Raw genomic sequence first — 15,443 nt, 5'->3', positions numbered from 1 at the left:
AGAGCAAAGCTCTTGCCTAGCCATGGCGAGATCCTCCCTCGTGGTCCTCACCGGTGCCTGCGAGGGCAAGCCTCACCGTCGCACAGCCATGGCCATATCTCGTAAGACCAAAAGTACCAACAATTGATCGCATATTAGTCCGTATCCTGCGATGATACGATATGAACCTATGATCACCAGACAAGCTTGGAGCATGTCCTTCAGAAACAAGATTTTATCAACTGCATCAATAAAGTCGAAAGAGGATATGCCTAAAGTACCAACAGACACGTTTATATAAATTTTGGGCAAGACAACCTGAATGACAATGTTCTTTCCCCACGGAGCATCCCAAAGAAAAAATGAGTTGGATAGAATATGGGAACTGATCTGAATGGGAACATTGACCTGCTCCCTCCAGAAATGGAGTGAGCAATGCCCACTAAGTAGCACTGCCACAACTTGGCTTCCATCTCCTTCCAATGGAAAAGCCATCCATTTTCACTGCCTTCAATTTCCGTTACTCTCAACAATAGGAGAGAATATAGTCCCTCATATTCATTCCTCCACCTCCATTCTCGTTAAAATTCATGCATTCTCAGACCCAAACACAGTGTAAGAAAACATTCTAGTATGCAATATCAAGCCTACCTAAATCAATTTCAACAATGCAAAATCTAAAACCAGAAGGTAAACTTACTATAGAGGGTAACACGTTGACGTAGTGTTGATTCTGTGTAGCCAATTTCAGCTTCTCATTGATGGGACCACCATCCACAACCAGAATTTTCTTAGTGTTCTCCATTTGCTTGACATAGTTTAAGATGTTCTTTGTCTTGTGTGTTGGGATCTCCACATCGTCAAATACCAGAAGCTGTGCAATTTTCAATAGCCAGGAAATACTATATCAAATATACAGCATAGATAGAGAAAAGAAAAGGAAGATTTCAATATAGAATGGGATCATTTTGAGGCATAGTGGTAATGAAGAGCAGTAAAGAGTTCAACATAACAAGTACCAAAGCAAAAGGTTGCTGAATAGCAAGATGGTAAAAAAAATAATCGAATGATTGGGTCTATTTTGAATGTCTTTTACATTTTCTTTTTCTTTAGTGTATGAAGTTTAATTTTACTTAATGTCGAATAACTGAAAGCCCAAAACCTTTCAAAAGACATATTGATATGTACGCCGTTTAGAATTTTTCCCTACTTTGCTAATATTAATTTTTTATTTTATTTTCAATATCTTGAAGGGAAAGCAAAAGGTTCATATCCAATAAAAACAGACCCTAAATCTCAAGATACTGCTCCTCACAAAAAGGAGAAGGTCATAAGCACAAGGATAATGAAGTAGGCAAGGCACGGACTCTAGGACATTACAAGTAAGACAAACTTGATTACAGAATTATCATCACTGCTTAGATGCCTTGAGTCGAACCCCACAGGTTTACCATATCAAACGATCGACAAGTAAAAAATTGAAGAGCAGTGAGACAGATTCACCTTTCCTTCCCCCGCCCGTGCAGAGAGAGCTATCTTCAGCCCCAGGCGCCTAACCTTTTTATTGATCTTAATAGCATGGCTTCGTGGCTTTGGGCCATGCATTGTAGCACCACCTCTAAACTGTCATCCAAAATTTGCTTGTCATATTTTACATACACCATTTTAGTAAATCAGACCTCTATAACAATTAGGCAAAACATAACCAAACCTGGGGCCCACGCTGAGAACCATGCCTTGCTCGACCAGTGCCCTTCTGTCGCCATGGTTTTTTGCCTGTTCCACTGACCTCACTAATTGTTTTAGTTGAATGCGTACCCTGTAGATCAACCAGTCAACATAATAAAAAATCCCCACAGAAGCTTCTCAGAGCAGTAAACGCATTCAGCATTCTAAAACTCTGAGAAAATAAAATAACTTATTCAATGGGAAGATAGTAGTATATCAATGGTTTCTCATTCTTCTACAATATTTTAGATGCTTCTCAGAGCAGTAAATAAAATTCGAAGTGTTATTCAGTAGATCAAGCTATGCTATGAATTAATTTACAGCAAATACAGACACCAGATTTCAGAGTGCGTAAGATTGTTGTACAAAACCTGTTGTCGTTTTGCAAGCTGCCATCTCACAACACGATGAATAATATCTTTTCTTACAGGTACATCAAAAACATCTCCAGCTAAGACCATCAAGCCCTTATCTTCACCAAGAAAGTTCGTCACTGGAATTACAAGGTCCTGGTAAAGTCCTGAAAGAACGTCTTATGAGTATACTACTACGGCGAATAAGCAGAATGCTGATATCTCCCCATTGAAAAGCAAATATAACGGATAAGCCACTATAGAATATCCTGCATTCACTTAACAATCATGAAAATCATTTTAATACATGAAATATTCAAGGAAATATATTCTTGAGAACTCTTATAACATTATTAGTTCTGCAAGACATTTCAAACCTCTGGACCAATTCATGCTTTGCCTTGTTTCCTAAGCAATTCGTGGCTTATTTTTCTACATTTCAAGTTGCATTTCCAAGGGCTATCGACACATGTAAAAGATGGTCATTATAATTCTCTGTATCTTTTACAAGAAAGACACTGTAAAGCACATTTCATCCATACCTATCTCGCGATCAGGCACGATTACTTCCTTCTTGGACAATAAGTCAGAAGGGAAGTCAGCTTCACCATTAGGAGTCAGTATTGAGGTTGATAGCCTTCGACGACCAAAGAAAAAAGCACCGTCCTACACACAGTTACATAAAACACACCCCGATGTCAAGAGTCAAAGCTAAGGATGGCCTTATCTCATGTTCATCAATCAACTGCTATACTCTAGACAGTAGAAAGTAAGACAACCCAAGTCTGCTTCTTCAATAGGAAGAAACCACTAAGGTTATAGAGCAAAGCCGAGAGCCCATTCAAAGACAAATAATAAAGAAATTGAAACAACCAAAATTATGATTTCACTCGCAATACACCATCGAAAGCATTTGATCGAGTAAAATCCGCGGAGCAAAGAACCATTCGCGGCCGAAACCGAGCCGACATGCCTCCACTGGCCCAACGGCCCGAGCGACCGCAACACCCTCCTGGAAATCGACAATGCCATGTCCCTAACTTCGTCGGGAACCGTCAACTCCTCCTCATCTGCCGCCAAGCAGAACAAAGCAACAGCCGCCATAAGAACGAAACTTCCACCGCTTTCCCTGAATCATTTCCAGCATCGCACACGCTCGAATCGGCGAATACATCCGGATGCATTCACCGGAAAACGGGAAAGCCGGCGGATCGATTCAGCTGAAACCCAACAGAGTTCAGGCTTAAGCGAGCGAGCGAGCGAGAGAGAGAGCTTACCGGAAGCTCCGTGCGGCGGCGGCAGGCGGCGATGGACTGACGGCTGAACCTGAGTTCGGGCAGGAAGGGAGGGAGCGAGCGTTGCAGGGAAGGAGGAGAGAAACCCCAGTCGCCAGCCAAGTTTTCAAAAACCCTGCTTTGCTCAGATTGGACTATTCAGTATTCACCTCTAAAAGCCCATCAAAGAAAGGATTATGGGGCGGGCCGGAGTTGGTGTTGGGCGTTAAAGTCTTGCTCATATTTACTTATTTTTCGTATTCTTGTATTTTCTCTCACTCGTGCAACTATCTGATTTAGGTCATCGAACTGAATGATGAATTTAAAAAAAAGAAAAGGAGATATCTATTCAATTTCTTTTCGAAAAAGAAAGGAATAAAGAGAACAAAAGTTTCCAATTTAACGAATGCGCACGTGGAGATATTGATGAACACACGAAGAGTTAATGGTATTTCATAGCAAATCAATTGAGCAGCGGCTTGTAGACTCCCTGGAAAGGAATTCTGACCTAAGAAGTCCAATGGGAGCAATACTGAAAATGGCAATTCTTAAAAAAAACACCGATATTGAGATCGGATAAAACAATGTGATAACTAAAAGGAATTACTGAATAACTTGGTGAAACTGATATAACGCTGTGGATAAATGAGTATCTCCTCTAAATGGAAAAATATTTTCTATGAAAATAAGTTTCGTCCCATCTGCCAAAGCTTGAAGAATTCTCGAAGGATCGGCATATTCAGGACCAATACGGTGTCGTATTCCCGTAGATATTTCTCTTTCTCAAGAGTCAAAACAGGTAAGAACATCACCATGATTCCATATACTTCTTTTACAGATTTCAATCTAGAAAAAGAATTTTTATCTTATGCTTTTGTTGTATCAGGTCTTTTGGACATTTTTACCCTAGCCTAAAGCTTACGCCCGAACCAAAAAGGACGGGCCAAAGCCCGAGAGCCTTTTCCTTCTTGTTTAGACACATAACAAAGCAATTTTCAAACTAGTATCAAGTTTTTATCTAATCATCAAGAGCCACTTAGAGGTGAGCAGTTCCGGTTCCTTATAGGTTCTACCTGGAACCTGGAACCTACTATCGAGTACAAGTTCCTCATTTTTTGAAACTTGGAACCTACCCGTCGGAACTTGGAACCTGGAACCTATCCTGTCACAGGTTCCAAGATAAGTTCCAAAGTCTAATAGGTTCTTTTTTTATTTCATTTTTAATTAAACGAAACGAAAATGAATGCAACAATACTAAAGAAGCTTGTCATTTACCAAAGAGAATACAAAGACTAGTTGTCCTGGCATTACGGTTTAAATAAATACAATTAAAATGAGAAATCATTGCGTGAATCGATACTAGGGGTGAGTGGTTCCATGTTTCGTATAGGTTCCACCTGAAACCTACCCATAAAAATAGGTTCTTCATTTTTTGAAATTTGGAACCTACCTTATCAAAAGTTCCAGGTTGGTTCTAGGGTCTATTCAGGTTTCATCTGTATTATTAATTGAACAATTGCAATAAATCATCACTTTTAATGACCATCACTTGTTGTTATGATCTACTGACCACAACTTATATTTAGACATACGAAGAATATGAAACATTAACAAGTCATAAAATGAAAGCTCGGACTAGTGATTTCAGATTATACACTCATCATCTAATGCCATGAAACACCACATGATCATATAAAAACATAGACCAAGAAAAAATACAAAAAACTTACTTAGGTTTCAAGTTCCAGGTTCCAGGTTCTAGATAGGTGTACCTAGAACCTGGAACCTACCCGTTGAAATAGGTTTCCCAATTTTTAGAACCTGGAACCTACCCTGCATATCTTGAAACCTAGAAGCTACAAGTTCCTATCGGTCAGGTTCTTAGGTTCCAGGCTAGAACCTGAAACCATGCTCACCCCTAAAGCCACTTCACATAAAAAGAGTGGAGAAAAAACTAACACAGATAAAGATAAAACTTAATTATTAAAATACTTGTGATATCAATTATTCAACATAAGTTATTTATGATGTCGAAAATTATACATTAAAAGGCGAAAAAAAAAATTTCGAGTCAATTTATGAAGCTTAAAAGTATGTTTTGCTAATTGGGGAAAAATAGTGACAAATAGAGAAGTCGAAATCAATTACTAGATATGTTTGTTAAAATGCAATCTATCTATGATATCAACAGCAGATATAAGAATAGTTAAGTTTAGGAATATCAACACTGGTTCACTAGTTCAGCCATCATGGAAGCTACAGAAGTGTTGGAGAAGTTATTGAAGCAATTGTTGCTTCCCATCATACTCCGTGACCCAGTTGTTAATTGGGTTTTATCTTACATTATTACTTTGAAATTTTGTGCTTGGTCCTATATCAACATTCTCTAGTTTGGGTTATATAGATGCACCTAGAAAGTGGCCTTGGACCTCAAATTGATCATTGGAGGGATAAGGACACTAGAAGTGCCATAACTTTTATACGGCGCTCACTTGAGTGCCATAACTTTTTTTTGGCTCACTTGACTGCCACATCGGAGTAAAATAGATTATTTGAGTGCCACTTCCGGCGAAAATAGATCACTTGAGTGTCATTTCCAGCAAATGGACTGACATGAATTTTTTAATTAATTTTTCAATCCGACGTGGATTTTTTTAATGTAATTTTATTTTATTTTATTGATTTTTTAATTTTAATTTTTTTTTCTTTTTTCAAGGTTGGCGAGGGTCATCGGTGACCCTCGCCGGCGGCCGTCTCACCTGTGGCCACGAAGGCTCTCGCCAAATCCGGCAAGGTCGCCTCGCCCGCGGCCGCGAACGCCCTTGGCGAGGCCATCATGGCCTCACTGGCGGCGGGCACGGCGGTGAAGGCTCTTGCCAGATCCGGCGAGGCCGCCTTGCCCGCGGCTGCGAAAACCCTTGGCAAGGCCATCGCGGCCTTGCTGGCGTGGATGAAGTGGCGAGGCCCTCGCCCGTAGCGGTGAAGGTTTTCACCAGATCTGGCGAGGCCGCCTCGCCTGCGGTCGGCGAGATAGCCTTCGCGGCCTCACCCAGGGCCTTCGTGCCAAGGGCATGGCGGCCCTTTCCCAATCTGGGCGAGGCCTTCATAGCCGGAATTGACAAAAAAAGTTGCAAAAATAAAAAAATTAATAATAAAAAAATTCAAAAAATCAAAAAAATATTAAAAATTATCAACGTTAGCTCCGGCGAAGCCACATCAGATTTTCCGGCTGCCAAATGGCATTTGGCACTTAAGTGATTACTTTTTCAAATTTTTGGCATTTAAGTGAGCAAAAAAAAAGTTATGATACTCAAGTGAGCGCTGTACAAAAGTTATGGCACTTCGAGTGTCCTTATCCCATCATTAGAGGTCAAGAACTGACTACTATCTACATCTAGAGGATAGCTATTGGAAGATGATTCCGGAGAATGTTTTTTTTTTTTCACTAAATCTTGGACAAACACTATGCAATTTAATTTATTTCTTGGATATTTCTTGGACAAACACTATGTTATTAATTTACACATCTTATATTTGTTCTTAAATAAAGATGAGGGTGAGCATTTTATCGTGCATTTCAATTCTTGAATGTGAATCTTGGGTAATACATATTGGCAAAAATTGTGACTAGAGTTTAGATTTGGCAAATAATGTTTTCTTTGCGTCGAATTTAAAGCCAGATGCAAATCAAATTATCGGAGAACAGCACCATACGAGGTAGATATGTTTGTTTCTAAAATCATATTCTAATTATTTTTCCTGAAAAGATCACTATAGGAGATGACTATCTCGGACTATTAAAATGAGACATTGGAACTAAGTCTTTTTTGGTCGAAACATTGGAACTAATTAATTTGCCACAAAATATAACAATATGAGACGGATATATTTTCCTTTAAAGAAAAGATTCGACAAGTAATTAATTTGTCACAAAAAATGCCAATTTAAGGCAATTTGTTTGCTCTTAAAGGGAGTTATAAAAGCAAAAGGATTTGAGAGGTTCTGAATTTTTTTTAAAAAAAAGGAATAAGTGTATTAAAAAGAAGTCTTAAAATTTATCACGAAAGTGTAATTTATTCTTATAACTTTTCAAAAGTGTAATTAAGCCCTAAAACTTATTACGAAAGTGCAATCGAGTCATAAAACTTTAAAAAAGTGCAATCTAATCCTAGAACTTATCAAATTGATCCAATCAAGTCATTCCGTTGTAGGACTCGATTACACTTTCATGACAAATTTTAAAACTTGATTGTACCTTTTGAATGTTTGATGACTTGATTGCATTTTCATGATAAGTTTTAGGATTTTTGGTGCACTTATCGCGTTAAATTTTTTTTTAAAGAATAATCTACCCTAACACAAATATTTCGTATTTCCAGAACATTTTTCCCTTCTTATTTACCAACCGACCGACCTTTTGAAACGCGGGAACACCCCCAAGACCCACCAGTTGATTTCCTCGGATGCTCCGAAAAAATCCTCAAAGCCGAACGCATAAAGCAATGGGGAGATCTCGACATGACCCAAGAAGCGCTCCAAGCGCCACGGGGCCATGAGTTCGCTCAGAAGCATTGCGAAACACCCGAGCATCTGCCTGATCGATCCCTTCACCACCCCCCGAGAGCTCCTGCAAATCCACGCCCACCTCCTCCTCGGCGGCCTCCTCAACGAGCCCCGTTCTTGGGCCAATTCGTCACCGCCATCGCCCTCGGGAACCCCGAGAACCTCGAGCACTCCAGCCGGGTCCTCGATCGATGCGAGAACCCGACTGCTCGGCTTGAATTCCATGATCGGGTCCATTCCAAGAGCCCGACCCCGAAGAGCTTCACTACTACAACAGGATTCGCGCTGCGGCTTGTTGCCGGACAATTGCACTTTCAATTTCTTGGTCCGCGCGTGCGCGCAGCTTCCGGCGCGTGGCGTGGGGGAATCGGTCCACGGCGCGCTTGTGAGACATGGGTTCGCGGGCGACCCGCATGTTCAGAGTGGGTTGATTATTATGTACAACGAGATGGGTAGTTTAGAATTGTGTCGTAGGGTGTTTGGAGGGATTCTTGATCGTGACGTGGTGTGTCAGACGGCAACAAGTTCGGTTCTTAGAAGTTAATTTTTTCTTCGGACAGACATGTCAGTTCGTGACCGATAACCGTCTGTCAATCGAATGAATTTGTTCGGTTCTTGGTGACTGTTCAATCCCATCTATAACTGAATGGGCTCTTCGTGACTATTCATTTTTTCGAACATATATTTTCGCATTCTCGGCATTCTCTACCCCGCGAGCCATTTTTTCGCATAATCATCGTTCTTCTTCATTGTCATTCGTGCGATTATTCCGCAAACTTGCATTTGGAGGTTTCCCTTGAAGAAGTACCGCTTCATTGGAAAGGCGATCCGTTCTATCCTGGGAGGCAATTGTTCAACAACCTTGGGTACCGATAGATGGGACAAATTGTCTTAAGGACACAACGTGAATTTGTTGGGCTCGGATTATTCGTCAAATTCGGATTACTCATTTCAGGTTTGTTGAACAACTTTATTTTGCACATACGAACACTTACATCTCAACAATTTCAGGACAATTTGATCGTGTTTGTATAATTGTATTTCTCAATCATTTCTGTCTTCGTGTCAGAAATGGCTACAACATCAATGACGCCTATTGCATCTGTTCCGACTCACGGAGAGAAGCCGGAAAAATTCAATGGGGCTGACTTCAAGAGATGGCAACAGAAGATGTTGTTCTATCTCACCACTTTGAACTTGACAAGGTTCCTCATGGAGGATCCTTCGAAGTTGGATGAAGGAGAGACAAACAAAGAAAATGTTGCTGCTGTAGATGCATGGAAGCATTCTGACTTCCTGTGTCGCAACTATATCCTCAATGGTCTGGATAATTCCCTCTAAAACGTCTATAGTCCGCTAAAAATGGCTAAGGAGTTGTGGGAAAGTTTGGACAAGAAATACAAAACGAAAGATGCTGGGTTGAAGAAATTCATTGTCGGCAAATTTCTAGACTTCAAGATGGTAGATTCTAAAACCGTCTTGAGTCAAGTTCAAGAACTTCAAGTGATCATGCATGACATTCATGCTGAAGGTATGATGATTAGTGAATCATTTCAAGTGGCTGCTTTCATTGAAAAGTTGCCACCGTCTTGGAAAGATTTCAAGAACTATATCAAATACAAGAGAAAGGAATTATCACTTGAAGACTTAATTGTTCGATTGAGGATAGAGGAAGACAATAGGAATTCCGAGAAAAAAGTTGGCAGCAATCTGGCGGTCTCAAGGGCTAACGTTGTTGAAGAACGATAAAAAACCAACAAGAAGAGGAAAAACTATGGATAGGGATCCACCCAAGGCCTGAAAAAATTCATTGGCAATTGCTACAATTGTGGAAAGTCTGGACATCGTGCCAAAGACTGTAGAGCCAAGAAAAGAAAGATGACTCAGGCGAATGTGGTGGAACAGATTTCCAATGGTGTTGATGATATCAATCTTACTGCTATGATATCCGAGTGCAATATGGTGGGAAACCCCAAAGAGTGGTGGATTGATACTGGAGCAACTCGTCATATATGCGCCAATAAATCTATGTTCTCATCATACATGCCTATGGAAGGTGATGAAAAACTCTACATGGGTAATTCATCAACCTCTAAGGTTGAAGGTGTTTGAAAGGTTGCTTTGAAGATGACATCTGGGAAAGTTGTGACATTAAACAATGTGCTACATGTGCCAGACATACGCAAGAATTTAGTGTCCGGATCTCTTCTTAGCAAGAATGGTTTCAAGTTGGTGTTTGTATCTAATAAGTTTGTACTCTCAAAAAATGAGATATATGTAGGAAAGGGTTACCTTAGTGATGGTCTATTCAAGTTGAATGTAATGACTGTTGTACCCAATGATATTATGAATAATGTTGTTTCTGCTTATGTGCTTGAGTCTCCTAATTTATGGCATGCTAGACTAGGACATGTTAATTATAAGTCAATAAAGAAATTAATCAACATGGGGTTATTGCTAAAATTCGACTGTCCAAGTGAAAAATGCCAAGTATGTATTGAATCAAAATTTTCTAAGCCTCCTTTTCATTCTATAGATAATAGAATCACAGAACCTTTAGATTTAATACACACAGACATTTGTGATTTGAAAGCAATACCGTCAAGAGCTGGTAAGAAATATTTTATAACGTTTATAGATGACTGCTCGAGGTATTATTATGTTTATTTGCTTAGTAGCAAAGATGAGGCTGTGAATGCTTTTAGAACTTATAAGTCCGAAGTTGAAACTCAGTTAAATAAGAAAATTAAGATGATAAGAAGTGACAGAGGAGGTGAATATGAATTTCCTTTTGAAGAAATTTGTTCTGAGTTTGGTATTATTCACCAAATTACTCCTCCTTATGCGCCACAAGTTAATGGAGTGGCGGAAAGGAAAAACCTGTCTTTAAAGGAAACAATGAATGCATTGTTGAATAGTTCCGGTTTACCACAGAATTTGTGGGGGGAAACTGTTTTGACGGCGAATTTTATTTTGAATAGAGTAACCCACAGAAAGACATAACAAACTCCCTATGAGAAGTGGAAAGGCAGAACGCCTAATTAAAAAATATCTCAAAGTGTGGGGGTGCCTAGCTAAGGTTGTGATTCCTAAACCTAAAAAGGTTAAAATAGGACCGAAAATCGTTGATTGTGTTTTTATTGGATATGCTATTAATAGTAATGCATATCGATTTCTTGTTCATAAGTTTGAGGTCCCCGATATATATGTTAATACGATCATTGAGTCAAGGGATGCTTCGTTCTTTGAAAATATATTTCCATATAACATAGTATATGAGCCAATTAACAATGATAAGAGGCCTCGGGATACTACACCTAAAAGCAATCCTATAGAGGATGAACCTAGACGTAGTAAAAGACAAAGAACTTTTAAGTCATTTGGAAATGATTTTCTAACATAATTGTTAGAGAATGAGCCTCGGATCTTTAAAGAGGCTATAACATCCCCAGAAGCCCCGTTCTGGAAAGAAGCTATCAATAGTGAAGTTGAATCCATCTTGTCAAACCATACATGGGAATTAGTTGACCTCCCTCCTGGTAATAAACCACTACAATGTAAGTGGATTTTCAAGAGGAAAATAAAAGCGGATGGTACTATTGATAAATATAAAGCTAGGCTTGTGGTAAAAGGATACAAGCAACGAGAAGGCCTTGATTATTTTGATACTTATTCACCTGTTACTATAATTACATCTATAAGGATGCTAATTGCCATAGTAGCGGTGTATAGGCTTGAAATCCATCAAATGGATGTTAAAATGGCTTTCTTAAATGGGGATTTGGAAGAAGAAATATATTTGGAACAACCCGAAGGGTTCATTGTTCCAGGACAAGAGAAGAAAGTATGTTGGCTTATCAAGTCACTCTATGGATTGAAACAAGCACCAAAACAATGGCATGCTAAATTCGACCAAGTCATGTTGTTGAATGGTTTTAAGATTAATGAGTGTGATAAATGTGTATATGTTAAGAACACTCATAATGGTTTTGCTATTTTGTGCTTGTATGTAGATGACATGCTTATAATGGGTAGCAATAGTGCGGTTGTCAATACGACCGAACGAATACTCACAAGTAAATTTGATATGAAAGATATGGGGGTCGCAGATGTTATTTTAGGAATTAAAATTCATAAGACATCTGGAGGATTAGCTCTATCACAGTCCCATTATATTGAGACGATTCTTGAAAAGTGCAAGAATCTAGACATTGTACCAGTAAAGACTCCGATAGATTTTAATTTACATCTTTCAAAGAATACTGGTGAAAGCAAAGCTCAAAATGAGTATGCTAGTATACTAGGCAGTCTAATGTATGTCATGAACTGTACTAGGCCAGACATAGCTTGTGCTGTGAGCAAGCTAAGTCGATTTACAATTAGTCCAAATGAAAATCATTGGAAAGCTATGAAACGTGTATTGGGCTATTTGAAGTACACTCAAAATTATGCTTTGCACTACACATAGTATCCAGCGGTACTTGAAGGATACTGTGATGCAAATTGGATAACCGGCACAAGAGACATAAAATCCATAAGTGAGTATGTGTTTATACTTGGTAGGGGAGCAGTGTCTTGGAAGTCATCCAAACAAACTTGTATTGCAAGGTCTACTATGGAAGCATAATTCATTGCTTTGGATAAGGCCGATGAAGAAGCTAAGTGGCTTCAAAATTTCCTAGAAGACATTCCTAATTGGTCTAAACCAATGCCAGCTGTGTGTATTCATTGTGATAGTCAAGCGGCACTAGGCAGGGCAAGGAATGTCATGTCTAACGGAAAGTCCCGACATATACGTCGAAGACACGATACTATAAGACAACTACTCTTTAGTGGAATTATCACGATTGACTATGTGAAGTCAAAAGATAATATTGCGAATCCATTAGCAAAAGGCCTAACTAGAGAGTTGGTTGTAAAAACATCAAGGGGAATGAGTTTAAGGCCTATAAAATAAGTCATCATAGCAGAAACCCTACCTAGTTGACTGGAGATCCCAAGATCTAGGTTCAAAGGGATAACCAGGCGGAGTAGTGTACTGTCAACTCTTACTCATTCCCGTATGGAGACGATACTAATATGTGGAAGTTAAGTGTAAGCTTTTAATGATTTTGATTCGAGTATGTAATATACCACACAATCAGAAATCACCTATGTGAGTGTGAAGTGAGGGCCGCTTCTATGAAGAATTTGAAAGGCCAAATTCTTCAAAGCACCCATGAAACCAGGCGGTGTTCATGGCCAAAACGAACACAACAGTGAGAACCAACTTTGTTTGAGAGATAATTGTGTGATTTCTATTGTCTTGACTTACACCAAAGGTCGACAGTTCAAAGACATCAAGTCTACTGATTGACCGAATAAGTCCGATAGGTCTCACTAGGGAAAGTTCAAAGCCTCATACTACTTATCCCAATGCAACGTTCTCTCATGGAATAATCGCACATTGCATCTCATGCATACACGAAGAGTCATGATATCTGAAGTTCTCATTCATGTGGGGGATTGTTAGGATTTTAGTATCCAAAATCCATAAATTGTGAATGAGAAGTGTAGATGGAAATAGTCCCACATTGGATAGAAGTTGTGATGGGAGATGGTTTATTTAGATGAGCCTCTCAAATGGGTTTGGGCCCCAAGGGGTACCCCACTTTTGTGGAAGGGAGAGGACCTACGCTAAGCTAGGTCGATCCCACCCACGTGCGCGCCGCCGCCACCGTCCGTCCGGCCGGGTCCATTCCATCGGTTTTTATTTTTTTCCGAACAGGCACGTTTTGTTAGAAATTATTTATTTATTTATTTTGGACAAACAAACATGTCTGTTCGTGAGGTTTGATTCGCCCGAACGAAAAAGCCGGCTCGGATCGGGTCATCGGTTTTATTTTTCCTAAACAGACATGTTTGGTTCTTAGAAGTTAATTTTTTCTTCGGACATACATGTCAGTTCGTGATCGATAACCGTCTGTCAACTGAATGAATTTGTTCAGTTCTTGGTGATTGTTCAATCCCATCTATAACTGAACGGGCTCTTCGTGACTATTCATTTTTTCGAACATATATTTTCGCATTCTCGGCATTCTCTACACCGCGAGCCATTTTTTCACATAATCATTGTTCTTCTTCATTGTCATTTGTGCAATTATTCCGCAAAATTGCGTTCGAAGGTTTCCTTTGAAGAAGTACCGCTTCATTGGAAAGGCGATCCGTTCTATCCTGGGAGGCAATTGTTCAACAACCTTGGGTACCGATAGATGGGACAAATTGTCTTAAGGACACAACGTGAATTCGTTGGGCTCAGATCATTCGTCAAATTCCAATTACTCATTTCAGGTTTGTCGAACAACTTTATTTTGTACATACGAACACTTACATCTCAACAACGTTTACACATGGAGTAGTGCCATGAATGGACTAGCCATGAATGGAGCCGGTAGGGAATGCCTCGAGCTTTTCTCGCTCATGAAGAAAGATGGGGTTCTCCCGAATGAAGTGACGTTTGTGTCGGTATTGAGAGGCTGCAGTGTGGTTGGACTAGTCGAGGAAGGCTGTAAGCATTTTGCCTCAATGACCAAGTTGTATGGAATCCAGCCTGAACTGGAGCATTATGGCTGCATGGTTGATTTGTATGGCCGAGCTGGCTGTTTAAATGAAGCGTTAAATTTCATCAAGGACATGCCGGTGGAGCCTCATGCTGGCGCTTGGGGAGCTTTACTAAATGCATGTAAAATTCACAAGAATATGGAAATAGGCGAGTTTGCCTCAAGAAAGATGGTGGAACTTGAAGCAAAGAGTCATGGTGCTTATGTGCTTTTGTCCAATATCTACGCTGATAACACAAGCTGGGAAGATGTAAGCCATGTGCGGCAGGTAATGAAGTCCAGAGGCATGAAGAAGCTTTCGAGCTGCAGTGTTGTAGAAGTTGATGGTGAAGTTCATGAGTTCTTTGTTGGAGATAACTCCCACCAAATGTATAACGAAATTAAAGTGATGTTGGGTGAGATCTTCAGGAGGCTGAGATTATCAGGGTACATGGCCAACACGAACCCCGTTTTGTTCGATATAGAAGAAGAAGAGAAAGAGAATGCTCTGGCTCTACACAGTGAGAAGATTGCCACTGCATTTGGTTTGATCAGACTGAAGAAAGACGTTCCTATAAGAGTTGTTAAAAACCTTAGGATCTGTTGGGATTGTCATGATTTTATGAAAATTGTTTCTCGAACTTTTGATAGGTAAATTGTTGTGAGGGACAATAATAGGTTTCACCATTTCAAGGGTGGTGGGTGCTCTTGCAGGGATTATTGGTGACGATATACAGTTCAGTTGTGCAATTATTATTGGCAGTGTATCTTCTCATGCATTGTTTGTCCATGAATCCAAAGCCAAACATCGAGAGCTTTTTGCTGACAAATCATGAACCCATATCAGTCTGTTCTATTTTCACATATCCGGCCACATGAATTTGCAAACAAAAGACTATTCTTTTGTCCTTGACCTCAGGGGCTATTGACCCAGTAAATAAGGTGAAGGCTGCCGATTGAGTTTCACT

The 15,443-nt window shown here is 39.8% G+C and overlaps 1 protein-coding gene and 1 pseudogene across 1 annotated transcript; one reads left to right on the top strand and one right to left on the bottom strand.

Annotated features, from left to right (window-relative positions):
* Window positions 1–252: 252 nt before the first annotated feature.
* On the bottom strand, window positions 253–3,164 carry LOC115664103 (uncharacterized). The gene is made up of 6 exons (XM_056304732.1): window positions 2,934–3,164; window positions 2,603–2,726; window positions 2,079–2,227; window positions 1,691–1,798; window positions 1,483–1,602; window positions 253–853 (listed from the first exon to the last, which is right to left on the bottom strand). The coding sequence occupies exons 1-6, from the start codon at window positions 3,162–3,164 to the stop codon at window positions 608–610; spliced, it is 978 nt and encodes a 325-aa protein (XP_056160707.1). The 3' UTR covers window positions 253–607.
* Window positions 3,165–7,886: 4,722 nt separating this feature from the next.
* On the top strand, window positions 7,887–15,202 carry LOC130135441 (putative pentatricopeptide repeat-containing protein At5g40405; annotated as a pseudogene).
* The last annotated feature ends 241 nt before the right edge of the window (window positions 15,203–15,443 follow it).

This window comes from Syzygium oleosum, unplaced genomic scaffold (genome assembly GCF_021117445.2).
Source record: "Syzygium oleosum isolate NSW1041296 unplaced genomic scaffold, Sole_v2.1 Sole_v2.02, whole genome shotgun sequence".
NCBI lineage: Eukaryota > Viridiplantae > Streptophyta > Magnoliopsida > Myrtales > Myrtaceae > Syzygium > Syzygium oleosum.
The sequence above is the reverse complement of the archived record's forward strand: the minus strand, read 5'-3'. Positions and strand labels throughout refer to the sequence as shown.

Excerpts from the sequence above, each read along its gene's own strand:
- LOC115664103 (XM_056304732.1), bottom strand. The coding sequence starts at position 3,164 with ATGGCGGCTGTTGCTTTGTTCTGCTTGGCGGCAGATGAGGAGGAGTTG. Across the intron at positions 1,603-1,690 it reads GTTCTCAGCGTGGGCCCCAG|TTTAGAGGTGGTGCTACAAT; the intron begins GTTTGGTTATGT and ends TTTGGATGACAG. Across the intron at positions 854-1,482 it reads CACGGGCGGGGGAAGGAAAG|CTTCTGGTATTTGACGATGT; the intron begins GTGAATCTGTCT and ends AAAATTGCACAG.